We start from the raw sequence: 24295 nt of genomic DNA, 5'->3' as shown, positions 1-24295 counted from the left end.
GTAATTTTATACTATTTCTCAAAGTTTTGAGTCATTAAATCTAATTTCAAATGACCAACTAAATCCACTGTTACGCGGAGATTTGCTATTTGCCCAATTTCTGAATATTCTGAAACCTTCTGAAGTTTCGTTTCATAAGAAAAGGACCCCCCCCCCAAAAAAGAAAGCAGTGCTATGCAACAAAGTGTTTTGTTTAATGGATGTTTTTTTTCCTTCCTTTCTTATTACATTTTACATAAGTTGATGTGCTGACTGTGATCATGTCCTTACCTACAACTTGGTATAACAATATGCAATAGTAGATTCATATTCCAGCCACTGGTTTATCTTAAAATGGGCACAAAAAGACAAATGTTTTTTTTACTTATCATTGCTCATTCTCTCAGTGCCTCAATAGTTCCAATAACGATGAAGCTAAACACTGAAAGCCTTCCCAGGAGGTGCATGCTTAGTGACAGGCCACTTGAGGGCAGTGTTTGATTTCTGAATCCTTCACACAACAGCCCTATTTCAACTTCATGTTAAATGAAGTGACTCTTGTGTGGTTTTGTGTGTAGTGTTAGCCTGATAAGCATTACCATACTATTCCCTTTAACCACACACTAAACAGCTATTCCAATCCCTTAACCACCATGCAGTCAGGATGAGTCACTGCAGAAAGATATGCTTCTGGATTCAAATGGAAAGAGATATATAGATACGGTACATGTCATTTAGGTATGAGAATGTTACATTAAATGGGCAAAATATTTACTGAAATATTATGAAATTGTGCCACTACACACTGTCTATTAAATATGCATCTAAGCACTTCATCTCCGCTGCTTCTTCTTATTTCTGCTTCCAAAGATCAAAGTTGTTCTTGTCCTTTAAAGCGTTGCAGGTTGTAGTGTTCGCTTCATCTTAAAACTGTCCCCTGTCTTGCTTTCATGTGTGCAAGCTTACATGCACCAATTTCTCTTACAACCCAGAGAAAGTACCGTACTGGTAAGGAATTTCACTCCCCGTACCACACCATAAACACACACCGATAGAGAGAAAGAGAACAGGGCTCTCTTTGGGTGTAATAAATATGGCTACAGTAAGTAGCTCATGAATCTACGGTTTCCTCCCTTGGACATAATATTAAATTGTCTCAAACCAACTGTTCCTGTCTAACAATGCCAGAAAAAAAAGACACGCAGAAAGATGGAGAGGGAGGTATGAGTGGTGCAGGTAAACTCTAAAATTATGAGCATTTATACATCAAGTGTGGGGAAAGTGAGCAGCTTTTGCATTAGCAGAGACAGATTTATAAATACGCTCATGGGCTACTCTTCAGTTTTCTTACATAACTCACTGGATATGTGGAGGAGGCCGAGAGCAGCATCCAGGCACTGCCCACGCACACACACACAACACACACACACACACACACACACACACACACACACACACACACACACACACACACACACACACACACACAATGGAGAGGAGAGTGGAGTTAAAAATCTGGAGGAGGTTGGACCGAGAAAGAAGACAAGTTTGTTGTTGCAGTTAGAAGTCGGGGTCAAAATCACTGATATGTGCTCTGCTTTCTCCAATTGTCTTCATGACCACAGCATATGCGCTTTCACTGTAGGTTCTATATGTAGGGTATACAGGTTTGTGGAGAGACTGGATTCCTAAAAATGCATCAAATATTCCAAATATAAAAACGTAGTGTGCTCTGATATGTTATCTAAAAATGGAATCTGAAGGATAAGCTTGACATTATTGGGAAATTCTCTCATTCGCTTTCTTGCTGAGAGTTAGATGAGTTGATACCACTCTCCCTATCTTTGGCTACGAATATGAAGCTACGGCCAGGAGACAGTTAGCTTAGCATAAAGACTGGGAACAGGGGGAAGTCTTTGTGCTAAAGCTATATAGCCATGAGAGTGGTATTGATCCTCACATCTAACTCTTAACAAGAACGGAAATAAACCTATACTTCCCAAAATGTAGAACTATTCCTTTAAATACAGTCATTACAGAAACATACAGTTTGTAATTGCATTCTTTGTAAGGAACAGTGTTTCCAGCCATTTAAAGTAACAACAGCATACAGGAACATTTCAAAACAGTGTGATATACAGGAGCATTTAAGATATTCACTTCTATGCATTCTATACTATGATACACTTACTGTACATAGATAATCAAGTTTTTCATGGGAATGAAAGGCTGATGGGAATGTTAGGCCCTATTTGGTCACAAACATAGACTGTTAATATTAATGGACAGCGCATGTGTGACGTCACCCATTGGTTTGTGGAGATCTGCTATCCGTCGTGGAGTTTGCGTTAACGGGCGCAGCCATCCTGGTTGCGGATGTGATGATTTTAGATGAGAGGGAGGAGTGAGGGAGGAGCATGCTTACACTCTACGTTACACACTTTCACTGGCAAAGACATCATAGCCACGCCCTAAAACCCCCCCTGCTTTATCGCCGATTTTAAAATCAACGAGACCATAATTCTAAAAGTGAACATCATTCTGTGTTGCAGAAGACCTAAAACTAGCGATTGAGACCATAAACCCATTATGAAAATGTTTACTGAGGTAATAAATCAAGTGAGAAGTGGCTCACTTTCTCATAGACTTCTACAGAAACCGATCTCCTTTTGCGACCGCACGTGTCTCCCCCTGCTGGAATTCAGATAGAATGCAGGTTTAAGGCACTTCCGCATTTGCAGCACTTCGCCGAACCGGATGCATTGTCCATTAATATTATACAGTCTATGGTCTTGTACGGAGGGTGAATACAGGTGTTTTTTGAACAGTAAAGCTTTAGTTTGAGTAGAAACACAAAATACTAGCCTGGCCTCAGCGGTTGTGATTGGTGCCTCGATTTTGGGGACACTGGAAATAGGTTTGAATGGTCTCTTCGCCAGACTGACTTGCAGAGCAAATCTCAAATTTGCCCGGAAGTTCGTCAGGGTTTACCCAGGCTAACAAAATACAAGAATGAGACCTGAAAATGCTATATAATAGCTCCCCTTTAATTGAATATTTACAATGACCTCCAGCCATCTATCGTCATCCACTTATCCGGGGTCGGGTCGCGGGTGGGCAGCAGCTCCAGCAGGGGTCCCCAAACTTCCCTTTCCCGAGCCACATTAACCAGCTCTGACTGAGGCGTTCCCAGGCCAGGGTGGAGACATAATCTCTCCACCTAGTCCTGGGTCTTCCCCGAGGCCTCCTCCCAGCTGGACGTGGCGCCCAGGGGGCATCCTTACCAGATGCGCAAACCACCTCAAATGGCTCCTTTCGACGCTAAGAAGCAGAGGCTCTACTCCGAGTTCCTTACGGATGACTGAGCTTCTCACCCTATCTCTGAAGGAGACGCCAGCCAACCTCATGAGGAAACCCATTTCAGCCACTTGTAACCACGATCTAGTTCTTTCGGTCATAACCCAGCCTTCGTGACCATAGGTGGCGTAAATAAATTGGGTAGCGGTGAAAAAAAAAATAATGGTGTTGTTTTTAAAACCCCCCCCCTTTTTTTTTTTTGTTTTTCCCCCTTTTTTCCCCTTTTTTTGCCCCCCCCGGAACACCCCCGGGGGGGGGGCCCAAAAAAAATTGTACAGATATACACAGTTGCCCAGACTTTTACTTTAGCCATGTCACCGTGAGGTTGACATTTGGGGTTTTGCGTAAAATAAATATTGCCATGAAATTTACACACATTCATGTGCGCCTTGGAATGAATTTTAATAACTTTGGTGATCCATTGGCTTTTCATCTAGCACCATCATCAGGTCAAAGTTTCCGTTTAGAACCGAGACGTCCCAACTCAGAGTAATTTCCTCTATCTGTGTCACATGGGTTTCTCCACTGCCATGTACGCCTTTTTAGGAGACTATCTGCAGGTCCTGAGTGTATTGATTTCAATGAGAGAAGTGAACGTGAACGCATATTATGACCCATTCTTCACAAGCCACTATAATCTCCTGAACATTCTGACACTAAAATGAAATTTTTCAGACGGACAAATCTGGACAAAATTAACTTTGTTCGAGACCCGTTCCTGTCACATGAACAAACTTTAGCGAGATCTAGCAACACAAATAAGCTAACGTCAAATAACGTTTGCGACCGACGAAACAAAACAAATTTTCGTAATGCTCGATAGGCCTATGTGTCTTTTAGCGGTGTAAATATCTAATGTTGGCAAAAGAAAATGTTTATACATTATACAAATAAAACTTTTCATCCATCCACACACTGTTCACTACACTTTCAAACGAGGTCCACATTGGCCCAGCGTGTAATGCTAATCTTTAGTTATAGAGAATGTTTGGTGCTTATTAGCAAATGTTAGCACACTAAACTTAGATGATGATCATGGTAAACATTTGACCTGCTTAACAACATCATGTTGGCATTGTGCAGTAATTACACCCTTACATGGCTGTATAGACTTTCATCTTTGTTTTCCTCCTACACGCTCCAATTTATGCTTTGTGTAGGCTAAATAGTGTAGGCCTAGTATTGCTGCAGTAGCCATTGCTGCTCTGTGCAGTGCCATAAGAGAAAAAGGGGAGCAGTGCCATTTCTTTCAGGGGAGATAGGATTCCTCTCTACACACCTGCTCAGGAGGCTTTTTACACAGAGGCAGGTGTGTCTTTATAAAATGTGATAGAGGACCGTGCGTTTGAAATCGCTTTTCTCAGGTAGGCTAATGGATTACATTTTGAACTCACACTTGGGGGGAAAAGGTAGGCTATATGCAGTGAAGCTAATATAGCCAACTATCCAATAAGAAGAAGAGAGTTGAACACATTGATTATTCACTTTGTCTGTGCCTTCCTTGGCAGCCGAATACATCTCCGCAGCTTCTCTGTAAAGCAAAGAGAGAGGGCCACAGAAACAGAGCCAGAGAGAGATGAAAAAAAGGAGGCGGGAGAGCACCGCGCTCCCGGTCCGCCCCCAAGTTGCAGCACGAGCCATTTAGCGGTACGAGCTGGGCCAGCTGTAGAGCGCGCGGGCGCGTGTACGCCCCCCCCCCCCCCACACACACACACACCCCACCCTCACTACCCCTGCCCCCCCACGCGGAGAAAACCATTACCAAATACAGAGCCACGGAGTGCACGCGGAGCGATGGCTGCAGCAGCAGCAGCAGCAGCAGCCCTGGATTGTGTTTACGACGCAGAGCACGAGAGCGGCAACCTCGGGAGAAACGGACACCGCGCGCATCCGATTTTTAAAAGCACAATCATTTCTTTACCCTACTCCAGCGTCCTGAGCCCACGAGGCTACTCGCTTCATCAGTCCGTTTGACGTCCCCTTCCTTCAGCTAGGCGAGGTTGTCTCCCGTTCGGTTTTTAATCGTTGTTTCGGAGCGCAGCTGCAAGGGAGACGAATCAGCCTCCCGACGTTATATCACACAGATGAGGAGCGCGAGCAAACCGTGGAAACGAGAAACCAATCATCTCTGCCATCAAAATATCACGCACGCGACGCCAGCGCGCTGATACTGGAATCTAGAACGGCCGCCGTTGCCCCCCGGTCCCGTCCACATCCAGCGGCGCTGCCTCTGCACTTAGCTGGGGGGAACCCGAGAGCATCCCTCCATCCCACCCAGTCTATCCTTTCCCTCTCTCACCCCATCATATGCCAGAGCTTTAAGGTGGTCTCATCCAGTCAGGGACCAGGCGGCGGGGAGGAAGAGGGAGGCTGTCCGTGGCCGCTGTGGACGCACCCTCCGCGTGGTGAGGCTGGGTTGAAGCGCCGCTGTCTCGGAGGATGCTGCGGGAGTAGAGCGGCTCAGAGCGGAAGATGGGGAAGGACCAGGAACTGCTGCAGGCGGTGAAGACCGAGGACCTGCTCACCGTGCAGAAGCTGCTGCAAAGGCCCCGTCCAGGGAAAGCAAGTAAGACAGACTATTCTGTTCGATTGTAGGCGGAAGCCCACCTAAAAGATAATAACACAGCGTCGGTATTCTGTTGAAAACCTACCCCTCTGATGTTTTTGTGGGACCAATTAGTCAGAAGGCTATTTCCCACACACCATTGCTGGCTGTTTGCTACTATTAGGCCTAACTGATGATGATGATATCTATATGATGTGTAGGCTATGCGTGTGTGTGTGTGTGTGTGTGTGTGTGTGTGTGTGTGTGTGTGTGTGTGTGTGTGTGTGTGTGTGTGTGTGTGATTGAGAGAGCGAGATGGAGAGAGCAAGGGTGAAAGAGAGAGGAGGGGTTGTATGCATCGGGGTGTTTCAGAGAATATTAGTGGTGTGATTGGAGACTGACAGCCCATCTTGAAACCCCTGTCTGAGTGCACTGCAGCAAGGGAGAGAGAATGAGGGTGGGAGAGCTGCAGGGAGGGAGAAAGAGTTGTGTTTTTGGATGAGGGATCCGTTTGACCCTCTCAGGAGTGAGTGATGTTGCCGGTGGCCTTGTGATTGTTAGGTTCCACATCAGCTTCAATGACAAATACAGACATACAGGGATCCAGATAACATGGCTGGTTTAACCTGTGTGTGTGTGTGTGTGTGTGTGTGTATGTGTGTGTGCGCGTGCGTGCATGCGTATGTGAGGAGTAGAATTTCTATCCTATTCTGCTTCCCCTGGTCTATATGACTCTTCTACTTGTTTTATTTTCTGCATGCAATGTAGCACTACAACATCCCAAAATGCTTTGCTTCCACAGCCCACTCTAATGTGTGGGCAATGCAGAGTGGAGCCAGAGAGAGCTGCGGATGGACCATTCTGTCAAGCCTGGTAGCTGCTATACTGATACTTCAACTGATAAATACCGGTTGATACCGCTATCAACAGACGGGAAGGTGCTATAAGGGCCCAAATGCATGGTACACAATTTCTGCAGATTTAAGCTTAGAAATAGTGAGTAATTCAGTTATAAAATGCAGTTTCTACAGATCCAGTCCAGACAGATTCCCCTCACTATCCAATAGCTAAAACTGTTCCAGGCAGGGAGGTTTGCAGCATCTGACCTGGTGCTCACACTGGATATTCACGATGCGTTCCATTTACCTCGGAAGTCCGAAGCCGGAGCTGAGAATGACGTCCCGAGTAGCCCACGTGCCATTACAACAAGTTGGAATAACTGTTATTTCACAGTGGGCTTTAGCTCTAGCCCAGTTAGCAATTGCTAGCAATACCAGTTGATAACAACACATTAGGCTGTATTTTATGCATGCATACAAACAGCATACATGTCCACAGATAGTTGGGCAGTACTGTTTGAATGACTCATTTAATAAGACACAACTAAGACAGACAGAAGTGCTAATAAACTGTATATTACTACAGCTTTCACTACTGTTGATGGACTGAGCAGCCATGTCAGATTTTGAGCTCGGCTTGGGTCGGGGTTGGTGAGGTTCTTCCAAGTTGTAAATCCGACTTTAGGGGGCGTTCCAGTCGAAGTTTTCCGACTGGGAATTTCAACTTCCCTGTTCGAATGGAACACCCCATTAGACTCCAAACAGCAGATGGGCCTCATCTGAATAGAAGGAGCCACTGTCGATAACAGAGATTGGTCTGTAAGGTACTTTATTGTCACATACATGTAGCGAAATTCACTCTCTGCATTTAACCCATCCCTCAAGGGAGCAGTGGGCAGCCATTTACAGCGCCCAGGAACCAACTCCAGATCGGAGCCAGATCTAGGAGAGCCTATACATGTTTTTTGATGGTGGGGGGAAACCAGAGCACCCGGAGGAAACCCACGCAAACATGGGGAGAACATACACACTCCACACACAGAAAGGCCCGGAACGAGGACCCAGAACCTTCTTGCTGTGAGGCTACAGTGCTAACCATTGAGCCACCATGCTGCTATGCTATGCTAAGACAGTTCTGGTTGTCTTGCGTGGGAAGACTTTATGACAAAAATCATTGACACTGAACAACATCAAGCCCGACATTTCTCCTCTTTGAATCACTCATGTTAGGACCCTGCGCACCTCCACAGGTGTTTTCACTTATTCGGGCTAATTAGACCTCTGTGACACCTGTGTGGGACCTTTTTAATTGAATCTTTATATACCCATAGTCTCGCTTTGCTCCGGCTAGTCCACACAGCATTCCGGCTCTGGTTTTTCGGCATTTCTTTAAAGTGCTCATATTGTGCTTTTTCCCTTTCCTTTATTGTGTTAGTTATCTTTTGTGTGCATGTTATAGGTTAACAAAGTGAAAAAGCCCAAAGTCCACCCCAAAGGGACTTACTGGCTGTGTCTCAAACCGCCTACTTGCACACTTCAAACACTTAGTTTTAAGTATATAGTGTAGATAACGCAAAAAGTCAGTGCACCGAAAGTACCTGGATGACCCCCTAAAAACGGTCAAAAAGTTCAGTGTGGAACGATGGACCCTACGCGCACTAAACGGGCGCCATCTTGACTACGCAGCGGAAAGGGGAGGGACCAGGGACGTCGACTGGCAGCTGATTGGACGAACACGTCACATGGGTCTGGCTTCTCCCGGATACGATCTCGTATTTTATGAAAATAGTTAACCGAAACGTGTTTCTGAAAACATTTTAAGCAAGAAATAGGCCATGCAGTTGCTGAATCTGTCTTCATTTCAGATCAACAAAGGTCAGTTTAATAGAATTTTGTCAGATTTTCAGAGGCGGCGGGGGCGAGCCAACCGCTCGTCATTTCCGGTAAGTGTTTTAACATAAGTGTTCCGTTTGGGACAACACTAACCATCCAAAGTGGGCACTACGGCAGTAAGTGGTCAGTGCACATTAGCAGTATACTGACAGAAGTGTGCGGTTTGAGACACAGCCACTATCTTGCAGAGAAAACACTGTTCACAAACTGCTCCAAACAGCTCTATTGTAGTCCAGCTTTTACTTCTGTGACGAACGTGCGTCACTTTGTAACACACGGTATAATGCTCGCCTAGCTGCTAGCGTGGCACGCCCTCATACTCTGCTTCTGACTGGCTAGTAGTCCTTACCTAGCTACTGCGCATGTGCGACTCTTAACAAAGATGGAACAGAAGTGCGATGCCTCACTCTGTAGCTAAAACAGAGAGCTCAACACACAGGGTGAAAAGAGGAGCTGCAGCACTGTGCAGTACGAAATGATGGTGTTTTTTGAAAATAAAACCATGTAAACCTATTATGAACCTGAAGATGGTGAGCATAAGATGAGCACTTTAAACCAATCACAATCGTCATGGGCGGCGCTAAGCTCCGCACGGAGCCGCTGCAAAATAGCCTCAGGAAGGAACTTGTTTTGGGGGAACGTGCAAGTTGTTTTAGTCGTGCGAGAGAACCATAATTTAAGTTAACCATAGTCCTCATGGATCCACCGGAGTTTAAAATTCCAACACAAAGAAAACGGAAGGTAGCGGACATCGGCGAAAAGTCATGCATCCGGCAGAATTTCCTGCAGCGCCGGAGCAATCCCGGAAGTGGAACGTTGTGAATATAGACTAATGTACCCATAACCATAAAAGACTAATGCAGGTTCAATACCGGTTTCCTGGTCTAGCCGAAATACTCAGGAGAAGGGGTTAAGGGTGGAAACATATCTAGAGAAAACACTGAAGAAGAATGACTAAATCATTCAATTCATTTGAACTAGTCTGTTAATCTCGCTTGCTTTAAACAATTCTTTTGTACCTTAAAATAATGTTTCCAAGGTGGTGAACAGGGTGAACGGCACTTCTGCATTTGCTTTGCTGCCCTCTACCGGCTATAACCGCACTATGCAAGTTTGCCAGATCGGGTAGCGGATCTGTAGTTCGAATGAGACATAAGAAACTACAATGGACAATTCCGCTTCCAACCTGTAGGGGGACCCGAAGAGGAATAGTGCTTTGGTGTTGCTTTAATACATTTGTGGGTGAAACGGGTTATTGGATCTGACATAATGTGGGAAGGGAGTATATATTAAAGCTAGTACTGTCAAACGATTAAAATATTTAATCGCGATTAATCACATTAATGTAATCGCAATTAATCGCACATTTTTATCTATTCTAAATATCCCTTGATTTATTTTTGGCCCATTATTTTTTTTCTCATTTTAATGCTCTTATCAACATGGAAAAGTGGATCGGCTTGCTTTGTGCTTTTGTCGCCTGGCTTTGACGAGGGGGCGGAGAATTGGCATCAGCTGTGTGCTTGGCCATCAGGTGGTATTTCAGACTGGACGTGCTGCGACGATAGCTCAGTTCACAACGACAAAACGCACAGATCACTTTGGTCTTGTCAATGGAACGATTTGGCTTCTTTTTAAAAGTAAACTTACCATTCAGAATCTTATTGGCATCCATTTCGGCGTCTGGCGCTGGCCATCCACTCAAAACGTAACGTTAGCCTACTAGTCTTTGGATGGCTCGCAAGCCCAAACAAGTGTGTGCCTGTTGTTTTGTTTCCGGTCTTGCTAGATCCGGTGTGGTGTTGTAGTTTTTCTAACGTTACTAGTTGTTGCAACAGCATGTGAAAAAACGACAAAGTTTGCTAGGCCAAAAAGAACGTTAATCTCGCGATAAAAGAATATACGCCGTTAAAATGGGTTTGCGTTAACGCCGTTAATAACACGTTTAACTGACAGCACTAATTAAAAAATATAGAAAGCGTTACTTTTGGACTTGTTTTATAGAAAGCTAACTTTTACACTGCGATACGGTAAAACAGATGGCAAATCAGGACTCTGTGGAGTACAGCACATTTAAAACAGCTTTAAAACAGTTTGTAGGAAGCAGTGGGGTGCACTGCATGACTGCAGGCAGCAAACAGTGGAGCAGAGCACATACAGGAAACCCCTTGGATTAAAGATGGGACGGTCTAGTGCAAAATACAGACATCCCTTTAGTAAAAAAATAAATAAATAAAGAGTTGGTAGGGTCCAGCGTATTCAGCTAGTGCCAAAAATACAGTAGTGTCTGTTGAACTCAGTGGAGTACATTATGTATAAGAGCACGTCACACATCACAAAATAACCGTTAGGCTGCAATGAAGTGCGCTTCAGCTGGAAGCCCCTCTCAGAACGCTGTTTAGTACATCAGATACAGAGGACAGGTAAGCCCTCAAACAAAAAATTTCTTTTTTTCCATGCGTCAGCCAGTTGCTTGCAGCACACACACAGATGTGCACCGAATATGAGCCGATCCTCGGTGGATTGCAGCGCATACACACGGCAGCTAAAGCAATTTAAAGCCGATTCTGCAGCTGGAAGAGGCAATAGCCTGAGACATGCTGCTTATTATTAGCCCTCTGTTTATTACAATCTATTAGGGATCTAACGAGGCATCGTGAATCGGTTATAAATCAATATAAATGTGTAAAGATTACAACTGGTTGAGATAAAAAAATATTATTATTATTATTATTATTACATCTGAGAGGGAGAGAGAGAGTCTCTACTTTCAGATTAAGATTTTACATTAAAAAGATTATAGAAATAAAAACAATAATGCTTTGTTAAACGCATCCATCATTTCAGAATTATTTCCATGTTTTCTTTATATATATATATATATATATATATATATATATATATATATATATATATATATATAGTCAGGTACTGATTATCCGGAAAAACTAGGAGACAAAGTTTGAGACTGACTTTGAGTGTAGTAGTATTAATGGCAGTATAAAAAGTAGTATTACTGTAATGGCAGTGTGACTATATTCCTCTGTCCGGTATTCCTGCTGCTTTATACTCTCTGTAATACTCCTATTTAAACGAGCAGCATGCAGGCAGACATGCTGGACAATCAATCATTCATCTGGCATCTAATGGCTGCCATCACTCCCAAATAAACACATAAACCGCATCATTGGCCGAGTACAACATTTTGTGGTTCCATCCTGAGGTTTGCCCTTCTATAACTTACACTTATGTCTGGTTTGAAGTACCATCTCGCTTAACCAAAGGTGTTTATGCCGCATTCAAGGTCTCTCCCCCTCTCTCTTTCAAAGCCCTGCCTTTCCAGCATCACACTGAATTTCATCGTTTGTATTAGATTTGCAAAGATTAGTTGATTATTCGATTAGTTGTCAAACGTATTTCATTTTCAGTATGCCATTTTCTGTAAAGAAAATAAAAGAAGTCTAAATTCTCTGATTGCAGCATGTTAAATGTGAATATTTTCTAGTTTCTTCACTCCTCTGTGGCAGTAAACTGAATATCTTTGCTATGTGGACAAAACAAGACATTTGAGGACAGGCTTTAGAATTTTTTTTAAACAACTAATCGATTCATCGAGAAAACGATCGACAGATTAATCCACCATGAGAACAATCGCTAGTTGCAGCAATTGTATTGCAATTGTATCACTCACGCTAGCACAGAAACGGCTTTGTGCCACACAAACTGGTTAACGCTTTGAGAAATCTCATTTGTGGACGTGAAAAGCGAAACAACCGTATATTTTCTCAGTTCTCAGTGTTTTTCGGGGGACCGTGTCTGCAGGACACTGACATTACAGGAGGCGGGCTGTGGGCCATTCTTTCAGCAAAAAAAACAAACAAATGGGGCAGATAGAAGCAGCAGCGAGGCAATAATGACAGAGTGGGGCTGAGAGTCCCAGACAAACAGCAGGGAAGTGTAACCCAAGGCTGATCTTAACACAGACCTGTTTGTCATCTAGCATTAAAATGCTCATGGGACGGCTGTGTGTGTGTTGTGTGTTGTGTGTTGTGTGTTGTGTGTTGTGTGTGTGTGTGTGTGTGTGTGTGTGGGTCTGGAAAAGGCTCTGCCCTGCTGAAACTAATTTACTCCTACTCAGGCCAGACATACAGTCTGTACAGATACACCTGCATCTCACACACACGCACACGCACACGCACACACACACACACACACACGCACGCACACACACACACACACACACACACACACACACACACACATGCAGACACATCTGGCACCATCTGGAAAGCTATCATCAGTTTGCTGTCACTCAGCACCCCCCTCTGCCCATGGCACTAGACAAGGTTGTGTGTTTGTATGTGTGTGTGTGTGTGTGTGTGTGTGTGTGTGTGTGTGTGTTTACATGGAGCAGACCTTGAGTGTGACCTGTGGTCTGTTTGTCAATCGGTTGTTTCAGTGTTTGTGTGTCTAAGTGGGTGGTGTAATCTGCATTGATGGTTGTTTATTGTGTGTCATTTAAGGCTGTGTGTGTGTGTGTGTGTGTGTGTGTGTGTGTGTGTGTGTGTGTGTGTGTGTGTGTTACACACATCAATGAAATGATTAGGATTTAACCTCCGGCACGATGTTGTTTGCTGCCATGAGAGTCTGACACAGGCTTCCATCGCTACACAACACCTATCTGCCTCCTCCTTTTTTCTTTCTTTGAAGCCAAGAGAGATGCTAATGCCCACCGACCATTCTAGATACCAACCCCCTGTCTCTTAACCCTCTCCCTCTCTCACTCCCTCTCCCCCACCCGCCCCATCTTTCTGTGTTGATGATGTGTGAGGCTGGCAGAGGAGTAGAGCAGATGATTGCATCCACACCAGTGCACATTCACAAAGGAGCAGGCAGGCAGGCAGAGAGGAAGCTTCACATACTGTCACAACTGTGCTCTGTCTGTAACTATATGCTTCAGTGAGAGAAATATGGTGTGAAGAAGCTTTTTTTTTTGTAGGGTGCACTTATATTATAGTGCACATTATTCTTTTTGCACCTTAGTGCCCATGGTGCTAGCTTTTTGTGCTGCAGTGCTGTTAGAAATTGCTGAAATATAAATCAAATTATAACACTTCATCTTGTTCATGCTTTAGTTTACCAAATGACCATGCATTTAATTCCATAATTAATAATCCAATATAAACCTTAGGGCCATAGGGCTTTTCTGATTCAAATCTATCTTCATTTGAATTTGAACAGAGACTAGTAACTTAAATTTCCTTCCAAAATCTTCAATTTTTGCAAATTTCCCATGAAATTTAGACTTTCTGTGCTGATTTTCTGGCCCAATCATGGCGATCTTTACACAAATGTTGAGGTGAAAATGAGATGAGGTGTAAATGACATGATGAACATGTGCTCGTTGCTGTTGCATCAGCTCAGAGAGCCTTGAAGATATGACGAAGTATGCTGTGGTGGTTTAATTCCAGCATGCTGTGTTTTCTCCGTTAAGCATAATGACAGCAGCAGCAGCAGCAGCAGCACGGACACATAGACAGACAGATAGCTAACATGATAGATCTGACAGGAATGCTTTATTTATTAAGTTCTGTGCTGGGGCAAGTCAATCAAGTGCACCACTCAGACTTACGCAGAAAGGCGACAGAGAGAGAGAAGCGAGAAGAAGAAAAGAGAAGAAAAAAAAAAGTCAGACAGTCTCATTGATTCTTTGATTATTGAGTTTTTATCTTGAAAACAGCTTTCGAAATGAAAGAAGTTCAGGATTGGCTCGCTGAGCTCGCTGCGTTTTCCTCCAAAACATCATCACTCACGTCTCTGCTGAGCTGGCTGCCTCCATGATTGAATTACAGAACAGATGGGGAGAGAGAGAGAGAGAGAGAGAGGGAGGTGGATGGATGGATGGATATTTGTTGCTTTGAGGAAAAGGGAATGGTGAGAGCAGTTGCAGAAGAGAGAGAAAGGACAGAAAAAGAACTAGGATGAGACATCTTGTAGTGAGACAGATGGAGGAGAGGTGATGAAAGGCTGCAAACGAGGAAAGGGAGAACAGGGCGATGAAACAAAGGGATAGCTGAACACATTCACTCATGTCCACCTCTTTCATTCCCACAAATATTACTCACTCACTCACTCTCACACACACACACACACACACACACACACACACACACACACACTTTTACCCATCTGCACAATGCGCTGCACCAAAAATAACATCCACATAGTTTCATGGGTCAGTGGCAAGTTCAGCGAGAATAGGAGAGCACTGGAGAGATGAGGAGATGGGAGGAAGGGGAACGTGTGGATATGGAGGAAGGAAAGGAAAGGCAATGACTTGCCTGGAAAGTTAAGGAAGGGAAAGAAGGAAAGGACGGGACAAGAGAGCATAGGAAAGGAAATTAAGGAAAGAAAGGAAAAGATAGGACAGCACATGAAATTAAAAGAAAGGAAATGACACAAAAGGAAAGGCAATACAGGACAGGTGAGAAAAGGACAGGAAAGGAAAAAAAGATAGGACAGCACGTGGAAGAAAAAGGAATGAGAGAAAAGGAAAGGACAGTACCGGAAGTGAGAGAAAAGGACAGGAAAGGAAGTGAGAGAAAAGGACAGGACAGGAAAGGAAAGAAACTGCCAGGAAATGAGAGAAAAAGAAAGGACAGGAAATGACCGGAAGTGAGAGAAAAAGACAGGAAAGCAAAGGAAAGAAAATGTCAGGAAATGAGAGAAAATGAAAGGAAAGGAATTATAGAAAAGGAAAGGACAGGACCGGAAGGGAGAGAAAAGTACAGGAAATGAAAGGAGAGAAATGGACAGGAAGTGAGAGAAAAGGACAGGAAAGAAAAAAGATAGGACAGCACGTGGAAGAAAAAGGAATGAGAGAAAAGGAAAAGACAGGACTGGAAGTGAGAGAAAATGCCAGGAAAGGAAAGAAAATGCCAGGAAATAAGAGGAAAGGAAAGGAAAGGAATTAGAGAAAAGGTAAGGACAGGCCGGGAAGTGAGAGAAAAGGACAGGAAAGGAAAGGAGAGAAATGGACAGGAAGTGAGAGAAAAGGACAGGAAAGGAAAGGAAAGAAAATGCCAGGAAATGAGAGAAAAGGAAAGGACAGGACCGGAAAGTGAGAGAAAAGGACAGGAAAGGAAAGGAGAGAAACGGATTGGAAGTGAGAGAAAAGGACAGGAAAGGAAAGGAGAGAAACAGACAGGAAGTGAGAGAAAAGGACAGGAAATAAGAGAAAAAGAAAGGAAAGGACCGGAAGTGTAGAGAACAGGACAGAACAGGACAGAAAAGGACAGGAAATGGGACTCACATCGTGCATTGCATTGACAAGGAGGACGTGGGAAGTGATCGTGGTTAGCAAAGGAGAGAGAAAGGAACACACAGGAAAGGAAATGCATTTAAGGAAGAGGTGTTGATAAGGAGAGAGGAGCAAAGGTGGGACAGAAATAAATCAAGTGTTATACGAAGTGTGATAATGTTAATGGTGAATACCAGCACACCTATTATTATTATTATTATTATATTATATTCTATTGTCGCCATAGTGCAGATTAACAGGGTGAGAGGGGAAGGGGAGGAAGTGGTTTAGTCTGGATATAAAGACCACCCACAAAATGACAAGGGCAGCGGGGTGGGACCTCCCGTGCTCAATCAGCACCGATTATAGAGGTGGCATTAACCACCTACTGTACTGGCTTATACACACACACACACACACACACACACACACACACACAGAGACTGGCACCGAGAGGTGCAGACTCTGTTGGAATTTTCATTATCGGTGTTATGATTGTTAAGGTAGAAGTCAAGCATTGTAGACGGGACAAAAGTTGTCATGTGCACACACACACACACACACACACACACACACACACACACACACACACACACACACACACACACACACACACACACACACACACACACACACACACATACCATTCAGCATAATATGCTGGCAAAATCCTCTGCAGACATGAGATTTAAATCTCAGAGATATGACAGAGAAAATAACAAGACAGCTGAGCCATGTCATTTGATAATTTGTATGTCACTAATACAGTAGCTGTATGTATGTGTAGGTGTTTGTTAGTGTGCAAAGGTGTGCGTGTGTGTGTGTGTCTCCTCAACAGCTGCTGCAGAGTGCGACTGTGCTTCCCCATCGCCTTTGCAGGATTTTTCCACTCACGCCCTGAATTCATGACATTATGTGTATTCTTACTGCTTTCGAATGAATGTTTGAGCAGCTAATAAAGACAGGAAATGATGCATCTTTTCAGACTCAACTCCTAAACTTAAACTAACATGGTGTGGACAAGGTTTTTACTGTACTACATGAGAACCTTTTAGAAATGTTCCGCCCTTCATCCACAGTGAATACATTTAGCATCGCCTTGGGACTTTGTGAATGAATGCCGGTGCTCTTGCTATGTGAGTGGCCACTCAAAACAGGCCCGTGACTCTGTTTGGTTTGCCATACACTGACACACCCTTAGGTCTTTGATATGTGTGAGAGTATATCGAGGGTGGACTGTGTGGTATGAGCTTTGGTAAAAAAAAAAACAATAAGTATAACATGCTTTTTTTCTGCTACAGTACAGGAGAATAAACTGAACACTACACATTTCTGCCAAACACCAGTGGATGAATAACTGACTGTTCACTAAGCCCCGCCCCCTTAGTTACTGTTGCTATGTCTGTCAATCTTTACTTTCTCACACAGCACATATGCAGTTTTCAATGATGAAGGGCGGCAGATTAACTTCTCAACATTCTTTGTAATTTTAGTAATGGGCCCATGATTTCAGACAGAGGTAGACAAAAGCAGGCTTCTCATTTCTAATGGTTGATCGCTGATTTTGCCGGCTGAAATCAGCTGGAAGTTAGCTCACTAATTAAGCTAATGTTAGTGCCTTACGTTGAAAATGCTGTCTTCAGCTGACTTTTTTTATTGCCAAGCCAATACTGGCCCACTATGCAACTTGCAGTACAGTAAGTGTGATGTGGAAACTTGAAACCATAGACATAGAATGAGAATAAAACAGACATTCGCATTCAAATCAACATCACTGTAAAAAAACAATTATATTCTGGCAGCTGGGGGGGCCAAACAAATAATTTTCTTCTAAAAATACAAATCCTGCTCTTTTACCGCAGACATGTAAATTCACAGGCCATTTTTTTGGGTACCAGTGACTGTCAATACACGATGTGAGTCCCTACACAATGTGAGCTGCGCATGCACAAGAGCGGCTGCCATCTTTGACAGCTAGCTACGGCAACACCACTTGGACACGTTATTATGGATCCCACGCAACTTCTAGGCAAGTCCCGCCCTTCGAAGCAGCCCGATTGGTTGGGGTTAGGCATTGACCTTGAGTAGTTAAGGTTAGGAGGATCAGGGGATAAGACCTGAACAAATCGGCTTCCATTACCTTGCGTTGGACGCCTGGCCAATGGTAGCGTGGGAATGCTATTGAAGGGTGGGTCTTGCCTAGAAGTTGCATGGGTTCCATAATAACGCCACTTGGACAGACCACATAGTTACGGACTGATGCGATAGGAAACGTGAAAAGGTAAATATATATATAGGCCTTTATATATTATTTTCCTTTAAGTTTTTAATAGGCAGTTGGTAGTTGTGTTCAGCCCGGTACAGGCACCGCCAGATGACGGTGCTTTCAGGGGCCGTGGTAGTTGAGTTTAGCCCAGAAAAAGTCAGTGTCATTCGGCCACAACAGTTAGCTTCAGGCACCGAGACAACAAGTTAAGTTTAGAAAAAAGATCGTGGTTTGGATTAAAACACATCCTGGGTGAAAGCATTTAATGGTGTTGCTGTAGCTAGCTGTCAAAGATGGCGGCCGATCTGCACACGCGCGACTCGCATCATTTAGGGGACTCACATTGTGTCTAGACAGTGACATTGCAAAGAACTGTGACTGTTGTAGCGGGCTAACTCATTCTGTTTCTATGGTCAATGTACAGTGCTGAGCGCCATTTTCTACTAACTAGTCAAATGGCCGCGGCAAACAGTTCAATGTCCGTGCCACACTCTCTCTCTACTCTTAGAGATAAACACACTGTTCAACCCCTTCCTTTCACTTGCTCTGGCTCGCCCTCTATAAAAAGGTAGCTGTCCATTAATGCTACTGTATGCTCTTAACATCACCATCTGGAGTAACAAAATATCTGCATGACTGTCTTTCATTGTGTGTGTGTGTGTGTGTGTCTGTGTGTGTGTGTGTGTGTGTGTCTGTGTGTCTGTGTGTCTGTGTCTGTGTGTGCGTATGTGAAGAGTAGAATCTCTATCCTATTCTGCTTCCCCTGGTCTATATGACTCTTCTACTTGTTTTATTTTCTGCATGCAATGTAGCACTACAACATCCCAAAATGCTTTGCTTCCACAGCCCACTCTAATGTGTGGGCAATGCAGAGTGGAGCCAGAGAGAGCTGCGGATGGACCATTCTGTCAAGCCTGGTAGCTGCTATACTGATACTTCAACTGATAAATACCGGCTGATACCGCTGATAGTATACCTGCTATAGATACCACTATCAGCAGACAGGGGAAGGTGCTATAAGGGCCCAAATGCATGCTGTGTGTGTGTGTGTGTGTGTGTGTGTGTGTGTGTGTGTGTGTGTGTGTGTGTGTGTGTGTGTGTGTGTGTGCGTGCGCGTGCGTGCGTGTGTGTGTGTGTGTGTGTGTGCGTGTGTGCGTGCGTGTCCTCAGGAGGAAGTGACCAGAGACCATAAGGGACTAGCCAGCTGGACAGATGTTGAGCCTGGCCTTGTGTGTGTGTGTGTCCATACATAGCCCTACAGTACATGTGTGATCCAGTAGTTGAACAGATGTTTGGTGTTGGATCTCTGCCCACACAGCTGCATATTTGCTAAAGATTCCATTTAATGTACCTGACCTCTGATATATGCACTTACAGTTTGTGCAGTATTGTGTGTATGTGTGTGTGTGTGTTTAAAAATCCAGCTTTTATAATACTTACTTATCGAAGGTCATTAAACACTTTTGATCCAGATATGAATCCTTTATTCAGTTTTATCATTTTCTGTAACTCCCTGTCTCTCTCCCTCTCTCTGCCTGCTTTGGTTGGATGCTTTCCATCTCATAAAGTTAGCACTGTGAAATCACTCTCTCCCGTATTAAACTCCTTCAGTCTGTTTTAAAAGAGGAAACTGAGCACCTACGACTAAAAAAGTTCTAAGTTGACTGTAACACTCACATGATTTTGTCGACTAATCTATTTGTTGATTTAATCGACAGCTCTGTAAAACCGAGTTTCTCCACAGTGAATCATGCAAAAGCACCACTTTCCATCTTGTGTTTTATCAGATATGTGCTCACAAGTTTCTTCAGAATAAGTCATTCAGCATGAAAAAGCATTAAAAAAAAAGACTAATTGACTTAAGAAATCTTAGTCGACTAAGACCAAAACGACCGAAAGGGGCAAGCCCTAACCTACGTCTTCACGCACTGATACTGTAATTATTGTAGAACTCCCCCATCCTGCATTAGCACTGCAGGATCTGACTAAAGAAACGTCGTTGGATTGCAACATCATTGCAGCAGCCTGGCAGCAAGGGTGTTACAAGTAGCTCCAGCTGTTGCTGCTGCCAAGTCAGGTTTCCATCCAAATGTAACACAAATATAAACCAAATAGTTCATTAGGATCACAGCGACACCCTGGATACCTCTCAGAGTGGGATTTCCCCCTATCCCTGCCTCTACTGAATTACTTACCCCCCATGGACACATTGGCAGTATATAACTAATGTTAAAAGCACGATGTGAAGCTAGCGATGAAGGCCTCCCCTTCACCTAACTAATAAATATTTCAGACTTTTCTTTGTGTAGTCTCTTTGACGCCTCTCCTGCTGATTTTGGAGGCCGATATCTAGGTCAGATTTTATTTTTATTTTTTCCAGGAAGCTTGTCTGAAATATATGGGCATAGACTGACGGTTGGAGATGATCAGGGAACTTTAGAGACTGGAGGACTTTCAGACCATCTGAACCCAATCCTCCGAGCAGCTGGGAAAACGTGAGGGAGTGTGTAGCCTCCATCCTCCCTAATGAAAAAAATAAAGGAAAAGATGAAAAGGAACAAATCAACTAGAAGATGAAACGAATGGAAAGGAGAATGGAAAGCTGTATTCAGAGAGTGAATCTCGCCCTAGGTGCTTTTAGTGTGTCACCGTTCTCTCTCTTTAAACGGAAACATCCCTGTTTGTCTGCGTTGTCACCGCAGAGCTCATGCTAAGACATGTGATCCATGTGCGCACACACACACACACACACACACACACACAGTGATTAATCACTCTGAACTTATTCCAATCTCATCAAGTTGATTTCTTCCACGGCGTCCATTTCATTTTCCACAGACCCTGAAGTCCATTATCTTGACAGTACTCTGCTGTACTTTGGGTTTAGTGCTAATTTGCAAATGTTAAAATACCAACAAGCTAAGATGGTGAACATGTAAACAGTATACCTAACTAATGTTGCTAATGTTGATGCTCAAAGTGCCGCTGTGCCTACATACAACCTCACAGAGCTGCTAGCATATAGTACTGTATAGACCAAATCCCAATGGTTGTCTTCCAAGTAGAAAACCCCAGCGTCCCGCACATACAATTTAACGGCGCTGTCAGAGCAAACGGGATGAGGAACAACTGGATATACTCTCATGTCACTCATCTAAAATACACATTTGATGCTTTCATACGTCAACGCTATCATTCACATTCAGTTGGAGACCTAAAGAAAATGACACCACCCAAAACTAGGGCTGCACAATACATCGTTTTATTTTATCGTCATCGCGATATCAATTGGAGCAATAAACACATCGCACAAGGCTGTGACACATCGCGAAAGACTCTCCGAGATTTTTGTTTGTTTGTTGAAAGAAAATATTAGTAGAAAACTGCACTTTAATGTAACTGTTATTCTTTTTTTCAGTGGGGACTTTTATATGCAACTCAATGTTCAATTTGTTCAATAAAAGAATGATGGAAAGGATTTCCTTTCATTTCTTTTATTCCACAAGCAATTTGTTGAGTACTGAAAGCAGCAGAAATGCAGAACTGAGCACACTTTAATACCTGAATGATTTTTTCGCAAGTCATTTCGTTCTCGCGATATTCAACAACATAATATTTTCCTCATATCGTGCAGCCCTACCCAAAACTAGCAGTCAGTCCGGCCGGCGGGGAGATGTTGCTGTTCGCAACCTAAGTTTTGGTTTATCAACTCCGCTAGCAAAGTAACACGTTACAGAAAATAAGCAGAGCAGAAACCGCAGATAGGTCGGACCTCCGTGTTTTACTATATAAACCAGATTCTTGTGTTAGCATGACGTCACAGTGAGTCTATAGTGTTTTATTATGCCAACATTTGCTAGTTAGCGCTAAACACAAAGTACACCTGAAGCTGAATGTCAACGTATTAGAGAAACTACCATTTTGACCCGCTGGTGGCTCTAAATGGAAAGTTAAAGGTCCCATGGCATGAAAATTTCACTTTATGAGTTTTTTTTAACATTAATATGCATTCCCCCAGCCTGCCTATGGTCCCCCAGTGGCAAGAAACGGCGATAGGTGTAAACCGAGCCCTGGGTATCCTGCTCTGGCTTTGAGAAAATGAAAGCTCAGATGGGCCGATCTGGAATCTTCTCCTTCAGGTCATAAGGAGCAAGGTTACCTTCCCTTTCTCTGCTTTGCCCGCCCAGAGAATTTGGCCCCCCCATGAGAGAGAGACATTATGGCTTAAAACGAGCAAAGTGGCAGTTGGTCAAGGCCACCCCTTCCTCACTCACACACACACACACACACACACACACACACTAAGGAAAGCTCATTGTGGGACTGGCTCTAGTGGCTGTAATTCTGCACCAAGGCTGAATTTTGGAAAAGAGACTTCAGATACAGTATTAAGGGACCACTAAGGTCTTATATAAAAGCATCCAAAGAGCACCATGTCATGGGACCTTTAAGGGATCCCCAAAGTTATTACAGTTCATCCTCAATGTGTGAATAAATATGAAACTGCATCTTCATTTGTTGGACTGTTAAAAGATCAAGGCAGATGCAAAGAAAGACATGCCAAAATGCCAAATGTTTTTTTGAAAAAGATGCATGTCGTCACATATGTAGCAGGGACTGGTTACATTTGTATATTGCGGGTTGCACACACCATAAATCCCTGGAAGGTCTGTCATTTGCACTGCATTTTCGTTTTTTGTTTTGCTCTCTACATCTCTGTTTCCTTCTTTTCTCTTGGCCACCCCCCACCCCACCCCCTGTTCCTCCGTGCCCGCCCAATGAATCAGTCTGGCTGGCTGTGTGTTGCTGTCAGGGAGCCGGTGAGGGCGATTAGTCATGTCAAACTGGGCCAGGATCTGGACGGCCCGAGCTGACAACAGGAAAGAAGAGATTCGGAAAGATTCCACCAAAGTAACAGCTGCCCCCTTCTCTTTTTGTACTTCTTCTTTTTGCCTTGTATTTAAACGTTAACAGTGGAAAGACAGGATGGGAATGAGAGGGGAAGCTGGGGGTGAAAAAGGACACATGCATAGAAAGTCCCAGGCCAGATTCTAACATGGTACACCTTTTATCCAGATGAGCCACCACGATGGTCCAACATCTGCCCTTCCTTTTTGTCCCAGAGAAGAGCATGAGTTTGTGCGTTGTCGTGTGTTGCTTCTATAAAATAAATCTCTCATCTACTCTATACTGACGTGTGGAAAGTGATGCCAGCCTCCCTGGTCTCTTTGGTCCTTTTGGTAAAGCAATTGATGCTGCAGAGTTGATACCCATAGGTTGCGATTGTAAACAGTACCCAGGTAAGATGGCGGACAGTTAGCCCAATAGTTATGAGATAGTGGGGCATCTACGGTTTCATATCTATGGTCATAACCCCCGCAAAATGACTCCTTTCACTATCATAATTTGATCCATTCGGTCCGATAAAATTTGGAAAGTCTAGAAGAGCCGCACGATTTAATCATTTTATTCCCATTCCCAAGTTAGCGGAGCGCTAAATCGGAAATAGCCGGCTGGCGGATGTTTTCAGTGCGACTGCTCTACGGGCCACACAGTGTGGAAGCAGCGCCTATCATCCGTGTGATTTTAGACACAGCAGTCAAACGTTTTGGGCTTCATGTGCCACTGAGCAACTTTCATAGGAATGAACGGGACCCCGCCTCCAACGCTGTATCCTGTTCTCTTTATACATCCTTGATTGTGAGCATGTTAGCATGCTGACATTTATATTATCATAGCATTTTTGCCTAGATAAAGCCTCACAGAGCTGCTAGCATGGCTGCAAACTCTAAATCCTGTTAGATTAGATCAGTTGATGTCACCTGAGTCAAGACCAAAGAAATGCGGGGCAGCTTCTGCTGTAAACCCAACATCAAAGCATAGTCAGGCTAAATTCACAGCACAGACTGCAGGAAGAAATTTTGTTTCACAAACTAATTTCAAAGACAACTTTGTAATGATTCATATTTTGCGATCGTTTTGGGCAACATTCAATTTAAAATTTTGACATTTACAAAGTAGCATGAATGTAAAAAGCACGCAGTTCCAAAAAACTGTGAGCAGACATGAGCTCCTCTGTGCAGCATGTGTGTGTTGTATATAGTATCATACCAACA

At 43.7% G+C, this 24295-nt stretch overlaps 1 protein-coding gene across 1 annotated transcript in view; it reads left to right on the top strand.

The window, feature by feature from the left end:
* Positions 1-5808: 5808 nt before the first annotated feature.
* caskin1 (CASK interacting protein 1) overlaps positions 5809-24295 on the top strand; it is a 151733-nt gene continuing 133246 nt past the window's right edge. Inside the window, 1 exon segment of the mRNA XM_039823944.1 lies at positions 5809-5902. Within this exon segment, the coding sequence (XP_039679878.1) occupies positions 5809-5902 (94 nt within the window).

Source organism: Perca fluviatilis, chromosome 15 (assembly GCF_010015445.1).
Source record: "Perca fluviatilis chromosome 15, GENO_Pfluv_1.0, whole genome shotgun sequence".
Taxonomy (NCBI): Eukaryota; Metazoa; Chordata; class Actinopteri; order Perciformes; family Percidae; genus Perca; species Perca fluviatilis.
Note: the sequence above shows the minus strand (reverse complement) of the source record. Positions and strands in the feature narration are given on the sequence as shown.